Consider the following 21,305-nt stretch of genomic DNA (forward strand, 5'->3'; position numbering starts at 1 on the left):
ACTTTCAACCAATCAGCAACAGATCTATAGACCCTCAACCAACTTTCAACCAATCAGTATTTAAACGGAGATCTATAAACCCTCAACCAACTTTCAACCAATCAGTAACAGAGATCTATAGACCCTCAACCAACTTTCAACCAATCGGTAACAGAGATCTATAGACTCTCAACCAACTTTCAACCAATCAGTATTTAAACGGAGATCTATAAACCCTCAACCAACTTTCAACCAATCAGCATTTAAACAAAGATCTATAGACTCTCAATCTACTTGTAGCCACGTCATACCGCCATTTACAATATAAATAGATAAATATTTACAACCCTTTGTGCAGTTTTAAACCATCAAATTCCAGCTTATTAAAGATAAACTTTAGTACTGGTACTGCGATTGCATTGTGAAAGAAAGGGTGTGGAAAAGATCAGAAACAGTTGATCATATAGCATGTAAGTATTGGTGTCCACTGCAAGGTTCTGGAGTCATCAAAATCATAATAAATTTGACCGAGTCTTGGTAAAGTAACAAGCACTGTACACAGAAAGCTATATATGGGACAACACATGGTGTCGGGCTAGTACTACCTTGATTTCCTTGTCTTTCTATGCTCATTACTCAGCCAGTATACATTTTCTTCCAAAATTGTTTGGCACATGTCATTTATTTGTAATCGTGAACATTCAGTGTAAGTTTCGTTTGATTCTGTGAGAATTAATTTTCTTTTTTTTACCAGAACTGGAGTTTATCTTTAATGTAAAAAATACCTTCACTTCAATCTATCTACGAGATGCAATGATTATTATGACATGTTAATGATATTAAATTAATCTTTTTGAATTGAAGATCATAGAATACATGGACACCTTAATTGCAAACTCAATATTACCACCGTATAATAAGGCCTGTTGAATAAATAAGGGTAGTGCTAGATTACTAATACATTGCATACACAATCCCTCTGTTTCATTTATCAAAATAAATTAAAAAATCAGTATCGGAATGCCACACAGTTTTTGCATTCCTTAATCAACTACCTTCATTACTTGCACAAAAATACATTTTCAATGATTTGGGAGAGACAAGAATGACATGAAAGGTTGGGAGGCATGAATTACTCATCACTGGTAGGTATATCATTACCTTGAGCAAACTACACAATATGGAGTGGTCACGCATCCCTGTCTTTTGTATAGCCCTTTCCCAACGTCAAAGGTCACACTGTGAACTCACAATCGGTCGCTGATAATACATAATCCGATTAAGAAATTAATGGTGTACACACATGACATGTAAAATGTTACCAATTTATTCTAAAATGACAGTCAAATTTTAAAAGCTGCGATAAATTGATCACACATACACCATTCTTTGACATTTTTTATTAGCTTACACAGACTTCACCACTCAAATACAAAGTTCCCCATTGGCAGGGGATGCAAAGGTTAAAGGGTTGTCAGGCAAGGAATTGGGATTTCTTCATAGGGTTCTGTGTTTAACGCGACCATGTGCGAGATCTCAGAGTGAACTTAGCGGTATGGAGGACCCGGACAGACACAGGGAAATGTGACCACTCGATAGTGTGTTGTTGTTGTTGTTTGGTATTATCGGAGTTTTATTCTTTTTTAGAATATTTATTGGTTTCCTCAAGCTTATGATATTGCACATGAAATCAGATTTTCATTTTTTGTTTAAATCTGAGATATTATATGATGCAAATAAGCAAAGGTAAAGGTCAGGAACGAATGAATGAAACTATTAAATTGAATGTCAACAAACATAATGCCTTCAGGTGAAAGATCCAGGTTTTCATGGTAATGTTCAACCTCTTTATGAACAAAAGAAAGCTTAGCAAAGCTAATCAATAATTCAATTGCTTAGCCAACAACAAAAGGCACACATAATTTGATGTGCATGGGACTGGAAGAAGGACTAACATGTTTTCTCTCTATCCATCTACCTCTCTTTCATGTTTCTATCCCTCTACCTCTGAATACTCCCCTCCCTTCCCTTCCCTTCCCTTCCTTTTCTCCTGCTCTCTCTCTCTCTCTCTATCACTCTCCGTATCTCTTTGTGTACATGTATATATCTATCTTGCCATATCTCTCTCTCTCTACCTGTCTCTATCCCTCTATCTCTATTATTGAGTCTCTATTCTCCCTCTGACTTCTCCCTGAGAACTGCTGCCGCCAAGATTCTGATGACTGATGTAATCTTGGTTAGCTGGTCCTCGGTCAGCGTCACGTTGACTGCAATGCGTATGCTGAAAGAACAAATGGAGAGTTTGCTTTCAAAATCTTATGTAGTATCTTAATGACTTTTAAAAAATAAGCTATATTTACTTCAACAAAATGGGGTCAATATAGGCCCTTTTCAACATAGAATGATTTTCAAAGGGGTCCACACACAAATTTAAAAACAATTACCAATCAATATTAATCACATTCTCACAGAATAGCAACAGCCATCTTGAAACCATGCATTCATGCACTATACCACTGAATCCAAAGTACCCTCTACTTGGGGATACAACATCACATACTGATATTTTTCTTTATTTCAGATTGTTGTGTACATGAATATGTTATACAAAATCAAGTAATAGCATTCGCAAAATAAAATCCACGGTATTAAGCTCTTGATCAATCAATTAGTCAAGTGTCCACATTCGTGCAAGCCTAATGCTACAGACTAATTGCAGGACGCGTACAATAATTCAATGTTGGTATTTTAAGGTTTCTTGGCACAAAAGTGGCTAACATAAATATATTTCATGAATGTTGTTTCAAACTAACTCTTTGTTGACTTTCTCTATTTTTAAGACATCCTCTCCTCTAAACCATCCTGTTGAATACTTCAGTGTGACACACAGGAATATGTGAAGTACTATGTGCACCATCTCTACTTGACTTACCTTGGTGGTGGTAGGAAAGCTTCTTCTTCCTCTAGATACCTGGCGACAGTAAGCACCACACCTTCATCTAATGCCTGCCAGGGTGTACAATAGAAAATAACAGTCATTGCATAACAATTGCCAATTATCACAGTAAAGAAAATGTGATATTGTGTATGTGACACAGCCTCCTGGCCAAAATGGAAAAATATATAATCAATCACCCTCCAAACACAGCTATGTGAAGTGAAATCATCTGAAGATTTAAACAGAGAGCAAACCCTCATTTGTGCTCAAATGAAAAGTATTCTGCACATAATCAATAATTCTGGAGGAAAAAATGGGCAGTCTGTAGTCCAGCAAATTTATTGCATAATAAATGATAGAAATTCTAAATCCTATTGTTTTTTGTTTTTGTAAGATATACATCTACCTTCACCATAGCAATTTTAGTTACTTGCTATCAATTTGAATCTTTCCAAATATGGCTTGGATAATGAATCTCTGTGACAATATGTTGGTGCTATACTTAAAGTAGGCCTTTCACTAATCACTAATTAGATTTCATCGCTTTTCAAATTGTGAGATTGTGGCTTGCCGTTGCACGTCATTCAATCTTACCCTGACGACAATCTTTTCCAGGAATGCTTGGTCTTTCTGCCAATCTCCACTGGTCTCCTCCAACCTGAGATGCTTGATGGGTGAGATGGGGTCACCATCCAACCGGTAACCAGGCAACCTAACACAAACAACAATATCACAGAATGAATGTCTACATGTCTGACCCAACGTCTGCGGTTGGGGTTGCAACTGGGTTAAGGTTAGGTCTAGGCTTAGGATTAGGGTACACTGTTTGGCCCAGGGTGAAGGTAAGGAATGTAACTAATGTATGATATAAACCACAGTAACTTTTGGCACAGCATGTGCAGTACAACCCCATACAAAATGCCCTCGCAAGATGTCCTATTTTACTAGATTTCATGGATATTGTAATCTAATGCAAAGGCAAGATTACAATTTGATTGCTGATTCATCAAATTTAGGGATACCTTCAGCTTTATGTGATAGTGAAAGTGCAGTCACCCTCAAAGAAAAAGAAAATATTATTTGCCATATAATTGTTTATTTGGTTAATAGTCACATGCCACTTTGTAGACATTCTACAATAGATTTATTAACAAAGGCCAACGTAAAGAAAAGAACCTTTACAAAGGAGAAGGAAATATGTCATCTCTTTTAAAATACAGTTATTGAAAGATTGAATGAAGAACATAAGTTTCAATATCATTTTGCCCCATTCTCTATTCATGAATGAATAAAGGAAAATGCCTATTGATCCTTCATTTTCGAATCTATAACTGTTATAGGTCTTAATTCACATGTACACACCACTTGATTTAAGGTCATATGTGAAGAAGAGAAACACAGATCATCTAACTCACCCTGAAAGCTGTACATGAATAAATTCATTATTTGACCTCAACTTCTGGAAAATATCAGTCTCTTTCTGTGTAATATCTACTGCCATGCTGGCTGCCGAAGCGAGCATGGGAGGTAGAGAGGCCGAGAAACAGTAGCCAAGCCCAGACAGACGCTGCAAGGAAAGACAAGTATTGACAATGTAAACAGTATAAAGACTAAAGGTATCTAAACCTGTCTTTATTTTAAGGTTTTTATATTTCGTTCTTGTAACTATTTAAATATACTTGTACATGCTTATTTTTTACTTTGTAAAGCACATAGAGAAACTTCTGTTTATTATGCGCTCAACTATGACCGGTTTATATTTTCTCCTTATTTTAATTTCTCATCATAACAAGATCAATGACGAATCTACAGAGAATGTATTTTCACTTCAGATGATTGTGGGGTTTCTTGAAAATATGATGATTGTGATGATTATTTCTGGCACTGCGCTTGTATTTGTCATGTTTGTTCATATTCAAGAACTTGCACTTCAATTTTATCTTTACAAATAAAACACAAAACTCTGTCCATGTAAAAAATCTTCTAAATTCATGGGGTTTTTTCTCCTAAAATATAAATAAAACATTTCCTTGTACACTCTTAGTAACCAAAATCAATTTTCAATACAATGAACACAACAGATTATTTTCAAATTCAATCTTTGATAATACGTCATATGACTGAAATGCAGTTTCAATAAAATGCACATTATTGTATTATATGAACAAATCAAACATTAATAAACACTACATGGTTACGTTTATTTCATTCTTAAGCCTCAATTCAGATTGCGTTGGTAAACAGAGCCTTTAGCTGCAGCCTACTGTATCGTATCTGAATGAGCCTGTACATCAGAGGTAGGGAAATCAAATCGTTACCTGGTGATCAACAACGTATCTGGTACCAAGACAAAACCCTCCCATAGTACCGAGGGCTGCTTCCATTGAAACTGAAATTAGATCAATGTCGGTTATCTGCCAGGAGAAAAAGACAAGAAAAGAGTTTGTGAGGCTTAGAAGAGTTCAGATCAATGGCTACTATGAAACCATCAAACATGCAAGGTTACTATAACCCTAAGTATGAGATGAATTACATACATTTTCCAGTGCTTTAATCTAAAAGCTCAAATGATACATCATCAACTTTTCCTATTTTAAATGTTGAAAAGTATAGTTAGATTTTACATTGTTGCCTTTGTGGTTTTCTACATACTTTTGCCCCCCCCCCCCCCCACTCATCCTCTCCCATAAAACCGCACCCTTGAAGGGAATTATATATGCAAATAATCACTAGCTTATTATACTCACATCAACACCTGCATGCTCTGTGACTCCACGACCTGTCTTTCCAAGTACAAAGAAAGACATGGACTCATCCATGAAGACACGCACCTTGTACTTGTACTTCAATTCAATCTAAGAATAAACATAAACAGATTTAAGATGAAAGAGAAGTGCACAGTTTCAATTGCTTTGAAAGAAATAATGCACTTCTGCTCTTTTTCATACACCTCTTAATTTCATTCCAGAAAAGACATAGCATTTGTTATATGATAAACATAGAAAAAAATGTGTTATATAGAAGTCAAATCAATGAGAAATGCAAGATCATCTGTCAACTTGAAATCTATCATTTCAATTAGATGATTATGCATTCAACATATTTTTTTCCTCCCCTTCTCCTATTCCTGCCCCTCCTCCAACAACTTATCCTTTTTTTTTTTTTTTTTGCTTTATACACTTCTGTTATACAATAACTGGCTACTTCATCACTTGAATACTATTTCCTTATTTCAAACAACACTATTGATTTACTTACCAGTTTCTCAACATCAACAATGGTTCCATGGTTGACATACAGCCCTTCTACTACGATGAATTTCCTCATCACTTTAGCTTTCTTAGGATTCTGCAGAAAACCGGAAAATATAACTTTTTGTTAACTTCATTTGTACGTCCTCCTAATGTTTGGTTCATGCACTTTATAGGTATGTATTTGTAATCCTGATATGAAATTTGCTTTGTATAAATTAGGGCTGTGCACAACAGTGTAATGAGGTACCCGAGTACACTCCCAGGCTCCCAGGCGAATACTCGAATATTCGGACGCCATGTTTTTTATTATTTTTTTATTTTTTTGAATTTTTTTGAATTTTTTTGAATTTTTTGGATTTTTTTTGAATTTTTTGATTTTTTGATTTTTTTCTTTTTTTCTTTTTTTGCCACTACCATACCACTCGGCAGTTTCTCAGGTCCCTCGCTGAAAACGCATGCAACTTTACTTTGAGTCGCAGTTGAAGGCGCCGATTTAATAAGAATAATAACAGTAAACAATGCTGTTTTAAAAACCAAAGATGGCAAAATAATCCATTTTCCTCCAAGTCCAAACAGAAATCTGGACATTTGGTCCTAGTTTCTGAAAGGTGAGTTTGACAGTGCTTGAGTTGGGAAACATTTTTACCGACGGTACCATGCCAGCGGATGCCGCTCTCCCTGGCACGGGTTAGCGTGGGCCTGGACATTTTTTTTTTTTTGCGGCCGAATATTCAAGTAGTTGTCAACCGTGCGGGTACTCGAGCATTCGACTACCCGTCGCAGCCTTAGTATAAATCAAACCAACTGAAGATGAATTTCTGAAATAAAGACAAATGAATCAATGTATTCAATTTGATGTGAAAAGTTATTCAATAAAAATCTAAAGTGCTATTACAATAGTGGTTGACACAGATAAAAAATAGCTTTAACTTGTGGATTTTTATTTAAAAAAATAGACATGGTTGTTTCATATATTTTGTGATGATGAAAAATCTAACTTTTACATCAAGGGAATGAAAAGGATATATTTTTTCTCTCTCTCTCTGTGCTTTCTGCTAGCAGTAAAAGGCTTACTATGGTGAATGAGATATATTACTATTAGAGAGAGCATCTAATGAAATGATTCATTTCAAAAGGCTAACTTCACCTTAAAGTGGTAAAACTTATAACAAGGTAAAGCTCTGGAGAATAGACTTAGAAATAGCATCTACATAAAAGCCACTCACCTTCTTGTCTTCTACAGCTTGCTCTTGTAAGAGTCTCTCTAGATCGGCCATGTTGTTATGCTTAAAGAATTTGAGCTTGCTGCGAGATGCTAAGAGGCCCATCTGAATAGCAAAGCTCACCCCTTCATCACTGGCAGGTGAAAACAAAACAAAGAAAATAGTCGTTTTTATGGCAATCCAGAGGTACAGAACAAGGTGCCCAATTTCACTGAACCATGTCATTTTCATAATCAAAAGCTTAATTGTTAGAAAAGAATCACAAACTCCCATGTTAAATCTCAAGAAAGTGCACTTGCACCCTGGGCCAGTTTATACATGTATATGAATATAATTTGATTAAATTATTTCAAAATATCAATTTTCAAAAGAGTAAATGGTACAATCTCATGTTTTACATAATTTGTTTAGCTGTGCAGGAAAGTTTGGAAAGATTGGCCCCCTTGCAGCCAAGGTTTTGGGGAGGGTTGGGCATCGTCTCCCAGACAATAAAATCTTTTGAACAGACCAATGAGACTCTAAACTTTGACCTCAACTTCTCATTATCCTTAGATGATTGTAGACTGTTCCAGAGTCATCTACAGAGTTTGGCCAACTTGGTTTCACTGGGTCACAACATGGCGTATATTCTTTTGTTTTGTGCTTTCCCAACAAAGCAGTAGTCACCATATTGCGTCCAACTCGAACCGGGCTTGCTAAAATCTGTATATACATGTAGATGGCTCTGGACTGGACTGTTCGATTCGTACACAGTATTTCTTTTTCTACAGAAGTTTAATCAAAGTATTTATATGTGTTTAGTCTGCAACAGGTAAATAACTCACCAGAAGACAAGATCGCCCTTCTTGGCATAAGCCGGGATGGCACTGGCAATGGTTGAGAAGCCATAGGAATACAAGATGGCCTCCTCTACCCCCATGTGTTTAGCCATCTTCTCTTCAAAGTTAAGATGAACATCTGTTGGACAATAGTAGAAACTGAATGTTATTGACTTTTCATTAATACATATTTACAAAGCATTGTGATACCATTTTTTGTAGCTATGAATCCAGTTGAAGCCAATCTTATATTTGTCAGAATTTGTTTCTGATTCGAAAATATGGAGTTACGTCTTTGTGTCACTGAACCCTTGATATCATAAATACAACATACATAATAGGCAAGGACCTCTAAGAGGCAATATATGCTTGTAAATGAGGCCCCTATCAAGATAATTCATTCTAGCAAGTGAAAATCCCACTTCAGATGCTGTTGTAGTAGATCATTCATGAATTCAGACTCACCCATAGTCCCAAAGAACCCTCTTGGCCCACAAGTACCCACTCCATATTTCCTCATAGTCTGTATCGCTGCATCCTATGAAAATGAAACAAAGTAATCAAGAATTACTATCCCGAGCGGAGCCGTAAACTTAGACTGTACTGAATCCACCAAATGGGACAACACAATCCATTATCAGTTTATCGTAGATAGTGTACATAGTTCAAATTTTCAAGGGAAACTGGAATTTCATTAAATTCATTTATATACATTTTAGTTCGGTTGTTACAGATAATGTGAATCATGATTTGCCATTTTACATTTGGAAGTTATAACTTTAAAGTTTCAATTCATTATTAACAAACTTTGAATGAAAGAAAAATGAAGGACAACACTGTTTACATGATCCATCTCAGATCTCTATAACAACTTAGCAACTTTGGTAATATAATTCAAATTTCCAATCAGCCCCTTGCTTTAACAAATATTGGAACTTTAAGTATTTCTTAAGTTATAAGAGCATAAATGTATTTGAATAAAATCATCAATTTAATGCACAAAGAATATTCTAAAACAAGCATGGAACTCTTTAGATACCATAATATTAATCTGGGGGTGTTTCACAAAGACTAAGATCAACTTTAAGTTGGACTTAATTTTGGCAGGTCATTCATGTCGCCACTGGTTGCTCTCACCATTGGTCTCTCAATTATAATCTTTAGATAATATTTTTTCCTTCAATAATGAACTATCAAAAAGGGTAAATTCTGTAGATTTGTGACCACGATTTATACGTCCCTTGAGAGACCAATGTCAGTAAAAGGTGAGAGCAAACAGTGGCATGAATGGCCTGCCATAGTTATGTCCAACTTAAAGTCGATCTTAGTCTTTGTGAAACAACCCATTGGTCTACAATGTTTCATGGATATACATGTAAGCTTCCTATTCATTTCAATACTCACCTCTGTTTCTTTTCTTCCCAGCATTCCTAAGAAGTTGAATGTCCCAACATTAATGCCTTCCTTGCCATCCACAACAAGCTTGTTGTTGCCTTGCCTATAAACATAAAAATAATAAACAGAGTTATTAAAAACAATGATATATCGCTGCATAAAAGCTTCTGAATCCAAAGAGGCAAAGAAATCTAGCTTAATGATTGTATCTCACACAGCTACAGACCTGCTACCTTTTTTAAAAATTTACATTGTCAGCTTTTTCCTTAAATAAATCATGCAAGGAAAATTCTAAAATAGAAATTGGTACCCGGTATTCAAAAGCAAAATTTCTTTACTGAAGTTAAGAAACAAAAGGGTTTTCAAGATAATTAGTCTACAAAACAGAATAAATATTCATAAATAAATCAAAGTTACAATAATATATAAGCAGACTAGGAAACCACATGTCTACTATTTTATGAAAATTATGAAAGACTTTGTTTTGATAAATTCAATAAGACATCATTATTCAAGTTGAATTCCTTGAAACAGATTTAAAAAAATGTCCTCAATGAAAATGCTACTCACTTGGTAATGACTTTATAGTGGAGCGCCGGATGGTTTGGGTCTACTGGTGGGACTAGGGGTTCTGGTTCCCACTCCTGGACGAGCTGTTCTCTTTCCTGTTATTGAAAGAGGCAAATAATGTATGATAACATGATCATATTTGACTATAATAATAATATTCAGTTCTTGTATAGCGCATAATGTGTTATGAAATAACATCTCTATGTGCTTCCAAAGAGCTTTGGAAATTATTACCCTAGCTTTACATTATCTAATGATTGTTAGTTTGGAGAAAGAAAGTGATAAAAATTAGTTTTCATATCTTTGGGGACAAATTTGACTCTAATACAAAGTACATTTTCATAACTCAACCAAGAAATAAGAACAAAAGCAAAAGATGGAAAAAATAGATGTATACATTGCAATAATTGAATACCTTGGAGGCTTTCCTTGTTAACATGATAGCAACTTTTTTCAAAAAATCATCTCAAGGGCAATTTCAAAAGTCAATACCGGTACCCTATTGTACATCCCATAGAAATCATGTGTAAATGATATAAAACCTGATTGTCTTGATGTACAAGGCTATTGAAATTGTCTTGGATTGATTTTTCTAAAGTAGTTGTTATCATGTTATTGAAATGATTTTATTTCCGCCCACAAAATGGAAAAATAACTCAGCTGATATAATTTTTTTAGATGACCCACGTGCACAGATTTTGGGCTGATGTGTTTTCTTTTTTTTTATATGTTTTATAATTATTATTCAGTACACAAAAACCTCTAAATCTTTTTTTTTTCTTTTTCTTTGGTATGTCACTGTCTTCTTATAATTTACACAACGAAATGATGTCAAACTCTTTGTTTGCTTGGATACTTACTGCTTCTGTCAGCTTGACGGTTGACTCAATTGAGTAGCTTTTTGAGAAGATCAGGCGGATGATGAAGACAACAAGAATTACCTCAAATGCCAAGTGATAGAGCGGGGCCTGTGTATTGAAGGGGAAAATAATCATTATTATGTATAGGATTAGGAGGGGTGGTAAAAACCTCTTCAGCTAATGATAATGGATTGTGTTAATGGCCTCCAGGAGACCGTTACTTGCTCCCTTTAAAGTACAATTGCACAAGAAATCAAAGGCCTTGCAAGAATTAATTTGACAATGGGTTTAAGTAAAGGCTTCTGCTAGCACAAGAAAATGCTTAGAAACATACAGAAACTTTACATATAAAATGACTATAACAATTAGTTTGGTGTAAATAGGCACACAAGAAATTTGTTGGATTGATTGAAACAGCAAACGCAAGCCTCCTTACACCAATTGCTGTTGTTGTAAAGTCAGCATCAAATTGGCAACATAAAATCAGCCTTTTTACATGCATCTCCAGCCAGAATCAACATCACAAACTAACGGGAGAAGTCAACGTTTTTGTCATCTAAATCGCATATCAGTTCACGTAAACAGGATTCAGAAAACTAGAAAAAGAATTGTTTCTTCCGTCTGTAACAATGAGTGGCAAGGACTAGTCTAGGGTCTAGTCTAGTAAGACACTAGCACACACACACCCCAAGTATAGTACGATAATACTCTGTAAAGAGGTCTGTAGAGTCTACTCAAATTCAAAAAGGAAGAAGAAGAAGAGGGAGCTCCGTCGTCGGAGATCCCTGGAGGAGTTAGTAAAACACAAAATAAATAGATAGGGTCTAGATAAAACTATTTTCATTAGTCAAGACAATTATTTATATCTTATATCCTTATATTTAGTGGAACAACTTTAGAATACCCCACCATGCGAATTGAAGGTTTTTTTTTTTGGTCCGCCAACCCAACGCTTCAACTTGTTAAAGTAGTACTACAACTTGGTGCCGAGATATAGTCTTGAATGGAAATCGCAATCGTGCCGCGAACGTGCCAACGAGCCAACATGAGTTGAGAGACTTGAAGTTAAATCGCCAACGTGCCAACGTGCCAACGAGCCAACATATGAGTTGAGAGTCTTGAATTTGATATCGCCAACGTGCCAATGTGCCAACGAGCCAACATGAGTTGAGAGTCTTGAAGTTATATCGCCAACGTGCCAACGTGCCAACATGAGTTGAGAGACTTGAATATATATCGCCAACGTGCCAACGTGCCAACGAGCCAACATGAGTTGAGAGTCTTGAAGTTATATCGCCAACGTGCCAACGTGCCAACATGAGTTGAGAGACTTGAATATATATATCGCCAACGTGCCAACGTGCCAACGAGCCAACATGAGTTGAGAGACTTGAAGTTAAATCGCCAACGTGCCAACATGAGTTGAGCGTCTTGAAGTTATATCGCCAACGTGCCAACGAGCCAACATGAGTTGAGAGACTTGAAGTTAAATCGCCAACGTGCCAACGAGCCAACATGAGTTGAGAGACTTGAATATATATATCGCCAACGTGCCAACGAGCCAACATGAGTTGAGAGACTTGAATTTATATCGCCAACGTGCCAACGTGCCAACGAGCCAACATGAGTTGAGAGACTTGAATTTATATCGCCAACGTGCCAATGTGCCAACGAGCCAACATGAGTTGAGAGACTTGAAGTTAAATCGCCAACGTGCCAACGTGCCAACGAGCCAACATGAGTTGAGAGACGTGAATTTATATCGCCAACGTGCCAACGTGCCAACAAGCCGAGAGACTTGAAGTTAAATCGCCAACGTGCCAACGAGCCAACATGAGTTGAGAGACTTGAATTTATATCGCCAACGTGCCAACAACGAGCCATAGTTGAGAGACTTGAATTTAAATCGCCATCGTCTTGGAAAAGGGCTTATGAGAATGAAAAGAGACCGTTTTCATAAATGAAAAGGAGACTGTTTTCATAGATGAAAAGGAGACTGTTTTCATAGATGAAAAAGGGCATTTATGAGAAAGGGAAGGGGCTCTTTTTTAAATGGGGGCGCTTATTAGAAAGGAAAGGGCGCACATGTGAAGATATAAGGTGCGCTATCAGATTTGAATAGGGCAATTATCAGAGGTGAAAAGTGGCGCTTGTCGTATCTGAAAAGGGGCACTTAAATTATTACAGATTATAAAGGGCACTTATATGAGAATGGAAAATGAACACTTATTGCAAAATAAAATGGGAACTTGTCGAACGAAAAGGGGTACGTGTAAAGAAGAGGGGGCACTTTTAAAAATTAATAGGGGCACTTTTCCAAGTAAAAGGGGCACTTCTTACAAAGTTAAAAGGGCACTTTTCCTGTTTTAAAAGGGGCACTTTTGGAGAACTTGATAAAGTGGGGGGGGGGGCACTGTGCCCCCTCCCGGGAGCGCCGCCTCTGATAAACATAGATACAACCATCACACATAATTATGTTTATATACTTTTATAAACGGAAAGTTTCGCTTGTACCAGTAAAATATTCGTCTAATAGTAAAATATCCTAAGCACTAAATGACTAATCGAAACTGTTTTATACTCGACCAAATATAAAACGTTTTGTTAACTATAAAGGTCAGGCGATATTCATCCTATTTCATATACAATCATATGAACGAATTATCTCATGACTGCTCTCCTCATTTGGTAAGTGGGTTATTTACATAATATGTTTGCCATTTTCTCTGTTATTTCTCTGTTATTTTGGTTTACAAAATATTAACGCTGTTGATTTACTTCAACTGCATCGAGAACACATGTGTCCCAAAACAGTGGCTCCGAACCAAAGTCGTCGCTATCCTCAAGCCAGGAAAGGACTCGAACGAAGCCAAGAACTTTCGACCGATCTCGCTCCTGTGCCAAACATACAAGCTGCTTGAACGCCTTATTCTCAACAGAATTGGGCCTCACGTTGACAGCCAACTGAACTGTGAGCAGGCAGGTTTCCGACCAGGAAAATCCACCACGGGACAACTTCTCAACCTGACCCAACACATCGAAGACGGTTTTCAGAACAACCTCATCACAGGTGCAGTATTTGTGGATTTATCTGCGGCTTATGACACTGTCAATCACCGAAGGCTACAGACAAAACTTCATGACATCACAAATGACCTCAAACTCACCAGATTCATTCAGAAGATGATGCAGAACAGACGCTTCTTTGTCGAACTGGATGGGCAGAAGAGCAGATGGCGGAAACAGAAAAACGGTCTCCCCCAGGGTGGCGTCCTGGCGCCAACACTCTACAACATATACACTGCTGACATCCCTTCAACAGAGAACACTCGAAACTTCATCTATGCAGATGACACCTGCATCACAGCCCAGCATAGTACCTTCGAAGCTGTTGAACTCCATCTCAACACAGCGCTCGCAAGCCTTTCGGAGTACTACAGAGCAAACTACCTACGGGCAAACCCATCCAAGACTCAGGTGTGTGTTTTCCACTTGAAGAACAGGGAGGCAAAGAGAGAACTGAAGCTAAAGTGGAACAATGTGCAACTTAACCACTGCGAGCATCCAGTGTATTTAGGTGTAAAACTTGACCGCACTTTATCCTTCAAGAAACATATCGAGAAGACAATACGCAAAGTAGAATCTCGAAATGCCATCATCGCGAAGCTAGTATCTTCACACTATGGCGCTGACCCCAAAACTGTACAAAGTGCAGCTGTTGCTCTATGCATGTCATCCGCAGAATATGCTTGCCCAGTTTGGAGCAGATCAGCCCATGTGAAGAAGCTTGACACCACACTCAATAACACATATCGAAAGATAACAGGATGTCTGAAACCAACAAAAGTTGAGGAGATATATCACCTCGCTGGCATTGGATCTCCTAACCAAAGGCGCACTAACACCTGCCTAAAGGAACGGATGAAGCAGGCGACAGATGACAGACACATGCTACACGGATACTTACAACCCCACAAACGACTTATATCCCGACACAGCTTCCTCGATTCTGTCCCACCACCTGAACAGAATCCTCCACCATCAGTCAAGCCCGTACTCATCAAAGGTCTTAACCTGAAGTGGCCGGAGTGGCAATGCCTAAATCGAATGCGGACGAGAATGGGACGGTGTAAGGTCAATATGGCAAGATGGGGCTATGCCCATGAAGGAGATACTCTCTGCGACTGCGGAGAGACTCAGACGATGGACCACCTCTTGCAGTGCGGCGGAACGGGTTGCACAGATGAAGACCTGTCCCTTGTTAATGAAACGGCCATTGCAGCAATCGAGCGATGGAAGAACTTAATTTAATTTAATTTACTTCTAAGTTAAGGAACTTTACATTACTATCTTGATCTAAGGAGACACGAACGAACGAACTGCAATTGATTGCTGATACTGAGTGATAAGTTATACTTATAATGATAGTGAAACAAGGCATTTCCAGAATCTGTAGTAGTACCTAGTAGTAGTACTACTACTACTACTACTACTAAAGTTCAAAGCTTGCGCGCTTCGCGCGAGAGGGGAAAACTGCTTTCAGACAAGGATTAAGAGTCGAGAATGGTACAACGAATCGTCTTCTTTCTCTAAGAATTTATTGAAACGTCAAAGCTTGCGCGCTTCGCGCGAGAGGGGGGGGGAAATGATTTCAGACAAGGATTAAGAGTCGAGAATGGTACAATGAATCTTTTTTTTTTCTAATAATTTCTGAAAAGTCAAAGCTTCCGCGCTTCGCGTGGGTTTTCTATATCCATCGCTCCTTATGTATTTGTTTAAAACTTCTTTTATCTTCTTTTTCTAATTTCCTTATGTTATTCTTTATTTCTCTTTCTTTCCCATTTCCATTTTGCTTATTAGCACCTGTCTTTCCTTAAGGTATTTTTTATTTCCTCCTTCTTTTATATTTTCTTTCCATATTATTATTTTGTTTAATCTTCCATTTCTATCTTTCCACAAGTGTTTCTTTGTTTTAAACACCCAAGGACACCGGGTCCCCGTCACCCTAGGCGCCGGAGTTTGCGTTACCCTAACTCTCACCCTAACCCTAACCCTAGGACACCGGGGTTGGCGTTACCCTAACTCTCACCCTAACCCTAGGACACCGGGTCCCGCGTCACCCGAGGACACCGGAAATTGCGTTACCCTAACTCTCACCCTAACCCTAACCCTAGGACACCGGGTCCCGAGTCACGTACCCTAGGACACTGGGTCCCGCGTCACCCTAGGACACCGGAGTTTGCGTTACCCTAACTCTCACCCTAACCCTAACCCTAGGACACCGGGTCCCGCGTCACCCTAGGACACCAGATCCCGCATCACCCTAGGACACCGGGTCCCGCGTCACCCTAGGACACCGGGTCCCGCGTCACCCTAGGACACCGGGTCCCGCGTCACCCTAGGACACCGGAGTTTGCGTTACCCTAACTCTCACCCTAACCCTAACCCTAGGACACCGGGTCCCGCGTCACCCTAGGACACCGGATCCCGCATCACCCTAGGACACCGGGTCCCGCGTCGCCCTAGGACACCGGGTCCCGCGTCACCCTAGGACACCGGGTCCCGAGTCACGTACCCTAGGACACTGGGTCCCGCGTCACCCTAGGACACCGGAGTTTGCGTTACCCTAACTCTCACCCTAACCCTAACCCTAGGACACCGGGTCCCGCATCACCCTAGGACACCAGATCCCGCATCACCCTAGGACACCGGGTCCCGCGTCACCCTAGGACACCGGAGTTTGCGTTACCCTAACTCTCACCCTAACCCTAACCCTAGGACACCGGGTCCTGCGTCACCCTAGGACACCGGAGTTCTCGTTACCCTAACTCTCACCCTAACCCTAACCCTAGGACACCGGGTCCCGCGTCACCCTAGGACACCGGATCCCGCATCACCCTAGGACACTGGGTCCCGCGTCACCCTAGGACACCGGGTCCCGCGTCACCCTAGGACACCGGGTCCCGCGTCACCCTAGGACACCGGGTCCCGCGTCACCCTAGGACACCAGAGTTTGCGTTACCCTAACTCTCACCCTAACCCTAACCCTAGGACATCAGGTACCGCGTGACCCTAGGACACCGGAGCCCCGGAGTTTGTATTACCCTAACTCTCACCCTAACCCTAACCCTAGGACACCGGTTCCCGCGCCACCCTAGGACACCGGGTCCCGCGTCACCCTAGGACACCGGGTCCCGCGCCACCCTAGGACACTGGAGTTTGCGTTACTAACTCTCACCCTAACCCTATATAGGACACCGGGTCCCATTTCTGTTTGATTTTCTTCTTCTTTTGCAGTTTTACAAATATATAACAAACAAAACATTTTATACATGACAAAATAGTATATGTAAAACAAAGTAAGGTTGGCTGTAAGTAATCAGAAACATCAATCAGTTTTTATTGCTTGATTTTCTTTTTCTTTTTCAGTTTTACAAATATATAACAAACAAATCGCATTGAACATTTATACATGACAAAAGATTAAACAAAGTAAGGTTGGCCGTAACTAATCGAAAACATCAAACAGGAGGGTTGACAAAGTAAGCAAAGCTTGATAGTATGACTACCCTCAATGGATACATAATAATACAAATATGGAGACAAAAATATTGGTAAAATGGAAAAAAAGAAAGAGGGAGAAAAAAGGGGGAAAAAAGAATTAGGAGGGGGTGTACATCAAAATGTACAGATTTTTGTGGTAGATGGATTTCTATTGATATATTATGGTTATAGTATATTATTCTTCTTTTCCCCTTTTCTTGTTTTCAATTTGTTTTACCCACGACCACTTCTTCTTCTTTTTCTTCTCCTTTGATCTTCATCTTCTCAATTAAACCACAAAGATATTTATGGTTTTCTTTGAAGGCGTCACTGTGCAACACTCTCTAACAGTGATTAACAGTAAATTCTCCCAACGTTTTTTTCTCTGAAACTAAGACATAAATCAGGCTTTATAAAATCTTAACACTATATTGAGCCAATTCATTGCTTTGCCGATTTACATTCACCTAACGGTTACCATATGCGCATGCGCACCCTTATTATTATCATTATCATGTAGTATTATTCCTCAATCAATTCCCCTTTCTTTTGTTTTCAATTTGTTTTACCCACGACCACTAGGCCCTATTGTTCTCCGATCTTTATCTTCTCCCATTTCTCTTATTCTTCTTTTTTTATATTATCAATAATGATAATATTAATAATAATAATGATAATAATTCTCTTTCTCAATATCTCTCTTCGGACTATAGACTCTTTCTATTGGTCTGTACTTCATTCCTCTCTCCTTTGACGACTTTGCCGGGATTGGGTTGTCTGCCAACGATCCAACGATGTCCGCACTGTGTGACGTCACCACCCCCTGTGCGTATAGCACATCGTTGGTCGTTGGCTCTCACCAAGAAGGTAACTTTATTGCTCTCAACAAAACTTTGCCGAGATTGTTTTGCCTGCCAACGGTCCTACGATGTTCAACGAGGCGCAGGAGGGGGGGGGGGGGGGGAATAATAATAAGAGTCTGTAATGATACATTAAAGGTACTATGTCCCATTTGCAGGCCAAACAAATGAATAAGTTAAATTCCAACTGCATTTGAAAGATAATACTAATCAGAACTTCCCTAAAAAAGGTGGGGCTTGAAAATGTCTTCAAGTGGGAAAATAACGACTATTAGTTATCAAATCGACTTTAGGGCTATAGAGCCCAAAAGTAATAGTCTTGATTTTCAGACAATTGTACCGAATGGTCATACATTTTATGCTGCGCAAAGATTCAATCAGTTTAATCTTGGCCATCACAAGAAGTGGGTTATTGATGTAGGCAAATGCTCATGTACCCTTTACAACTCTTTTCATGTATGTTATTACCAAAGAAGAAAAAAAGCCAGTCAGTCACTCAATAGTGTCTGACAGTGAAGTCTAGCAAGTAAACGGGTTTCCATGCATAATTTGAATATGAGGACACTGCTAACGTTTAAATTTCACAGATAGGACATACATGACATATTCATAATTCCTGCAAAGTTCTACAGAATTTGAGGTTGGCTGCAAAAGGGACATAGTACCTTTAACAAATCGTCTTCTTTCTCTAATAATTAATGAAAGCTAAAACCTTCCGCGCTTTGCGCGGGGGGAGGGGGGGGGACCGATTAATGAAACACCAAAGCTTCCACGCTGCATGCGCAGGAGCTATAGGGGAAACCTGACTTCAGACAAGGATTATATAAGACTCTTAAGAGTCGAGAATGGTACAATTACGAATCGTCTTCTTTCTCTAATAATTAAATGAAAGGTCAAAGCTTGCGCGCTTCGCGCGAGAGCAGGGGGGGGGGGGTTGGGGGGAACTGAATTTCTTCCCCCTTTACTTTTACTTTTAGGCTACCTATTTCCTATATTATTTTCGTTTGGCAATGAGGGACGGGGGGCCAACGTGCCAACGCGCCAACGCACCTTATTTCCTTTCTTTGTTTGCCATGTAAAGGACACCATAAATTCCCGTTTTTTTTTTTTTCCACTTTATTTTTAGGCCACTTTTCGACAGTAGTTAGACCTACATTGATTTCTGACGATTTTCAAGCAATATCAAGGGTAAAACATTACAACTAAGGTGAGAACATCTTTAACAAACTATAAATAAAATACTTTGATGTGTAAGAGGTAATAGGAAGGAGTTAAAACATAACAAATAACCATATTTCCATTCTCGAGTTGATGTGATGGCAAATTCAGAAACTGGTCACGAATACGAAAGGAAGGGACTACACTAAATTGGTACGTTGGCACGTTGGCGACCAACGGACATACTACGTTTGGGTGGGGTATTCTAAAGTTAAGCCTATTTAGTAATCGTCGTAAGCGTAAAATCAAATAAAAGTTGTTGAAAAATCGTGATGCTACTTTAATTTTGTAAATAGGGTCTAAAGGTAACAACAAAACATATAATGTGGGACCGAGGAGAACCTCGCCCATATTATGGACTGCAAACACATGATATATTCATTGATATAGGAGGAAATACATACCTGTTTGAAGGCTTCAACGAGTTCTGCAAAGTTCCATGGCTCTACCCCAAACTTCATAATTGCATCAGCCATTTCTTGTTGTACAGTAGACAATTAAACAGGAGAAGATGAACGCCTTTGTTTTGTATAATTTTGTAGGCTCAGCCGGTAAATTTCGTAACTGTGATGTCGCCCTCTAATGTTCAAGTTTGAGGGAAGAAAATTATCAATTTCTCACAGTTCAGTGTTTGTTCACGGTTGCAGTCTAGTCTGAGCATGAGCAGATAAAGGTCATTGAAGAACAAATTTTGAAATACACGGAGAAGAAATACTGAATACGTGATCATGAACGTTATGTAATCATTATTCATTCATGCACAAGCAGTGCACTCCATGATACACAGGTGGAAGTATTCTTTAAGGGGAAACAAAGGCTATATATAGCACCTCCATCGCTGTAGGAGTGATTATTTCAAAATGTACAAAGTGCACAGTTGGAGCCAGTGGCGGATCCAGGGGGGGGGGGGGGGGGGGGGGAGGGGCGTTTTTTTCAAATTTTTGGGAGCAAACAAAAAGGGATGAAAAGGGCCCAAAATATGTGTCATAATTTGGAACTAGACTAATAGAATCCATCAAAAGCAGATCCAAGATCCTCAGTGTTAAATTGGGCATAAAAAATGCATTCTGGATACATGTATAATGAATTAATAATCTATATACAAACTATAGCCTATAATGAAAACAAAATGAGCACCTTTATAATATTTTGACTGAGCTGAGGTTATGCAGCTCTGCCCACCTTTGCTTTATGGCTGCCCAGTACCGTGAATGAGGAACGTGAATGACTAGAGTATCAAGTACAATTGTCATGTATTTGAATGACATTCGTAAATCTGTTAATCAGTATTTTTACAATTTCATAGCTTACAATTAAGTTGAGCTCGTTCAAAAAGGAATGAATAGGCCTAAACCAGACTAAAATCTAAAATGTGGCCTATTGTAACAAAGGATTGCGTTTAGGACACATCGTTCGCGCTCTACATTCAAAGAGCCAAAGGAATTTAGTTGCACGCCCTGAACGCTCGAACGTGATTGGTTCGCCCTGCACGAACCACGTGATATATTTTAATGACCCATTCAAAGAAACCTCTGAGGCGAGGTTACACACAAGATTGCAAACTATCGTTTGGAGGTTACTTATCAATTGCTTCGTTTCGTGGACTTTTTACTTTGCGTCAGTTAGTTCTTACTTCACCTTGTCGTG

The 21,305-nt window shown here is 38.9% G+C and overlaps 1 protein-coding gene across 1 annotated transcript; it reads right to left on the reverse strand.

The window, feature by feature from the left end:
- Positions 1–802: 802 nt before the first annotated feature.
- Positions 803–20,231, reverse strand: LOC588779 (serine palmitoyltransferase 1). Its single transcript, XM_011662341.2, has 14 exons — positions 20,063–20,231; positions 11,038–11,145; positions 10,178–10,272; positions 9,617–9,710; positions 8,678–8,750; positions 8,219–8,351; positions 7,398–7,527; positions 6,176–6,265; positions 5,665–5,772; positions 5,236–5,331; positions 4,333–4,484; positions 3,512–3,629; positions 2,912–2,985; positions 803–2,260 (listed from the first exon to the last, which is right to left on the reverse strand). The coding sequence occupies exons 1-14, from the start codon at positions 20,132–20,134 to the stop codon at positions 2,149–2,151; spliced, it is 1,455 nt and encodes a 484-aa protein (XP_011660643.1). The 5' UTR covers positions 20,135–20,231; the 3' UTR covers positions 803–2,148.
- Between the last annotated feature and the right edge of the window lie 1,074 nt (positions 20,232–21,305).

Source organism: Strongylocentrotus purpuratus, unplaced genomic scaffold (assembly GCF_000002235.5).
Source record: "Strongylocentrotus purpuratus isolate Spur 01 unplaced genomic scaffold, Spur_5.0 spur5_scaffold_3, whole genome shotgun sequence".
Classification (NCBI taxonomy): domain Eukaryota; kingdom Metazoa; phylum Echinodermata; class Echinoidea; order Camarodonta; family Strongylocentrotidae; genus Strongylocentrotus; species Strongylocentrotus purpuratus.

What these genes read in the sequence shown, in the direction of transcription:
- LOC588779 (XM_011662341.2), bottom strand. Translation starts at nt 20,134, where the DNA reads ATGGCTGATGCAATTATGAAGTTTGGGGTAGAGCCATGGAACTTTGCA. An exon ending in ATTCATGTACAGCTTTCAGG is followed by an intron (nt 3,630 to 4,332) that starts GTGAGTTAGATG and finishes TGTTTGTGTTAG; the next exon opens with GTTGCCTGGTTACCGGTTGG. An exon ending in TGGAAAAGATTGTCGTCAGG is followed by an intron (nt 2,986 to 3,511) that starts GTAAGATTGAAT and finishes ACACCCTGGCAG; the next exon opens with GCATTAGATGAAGGTGTGGT.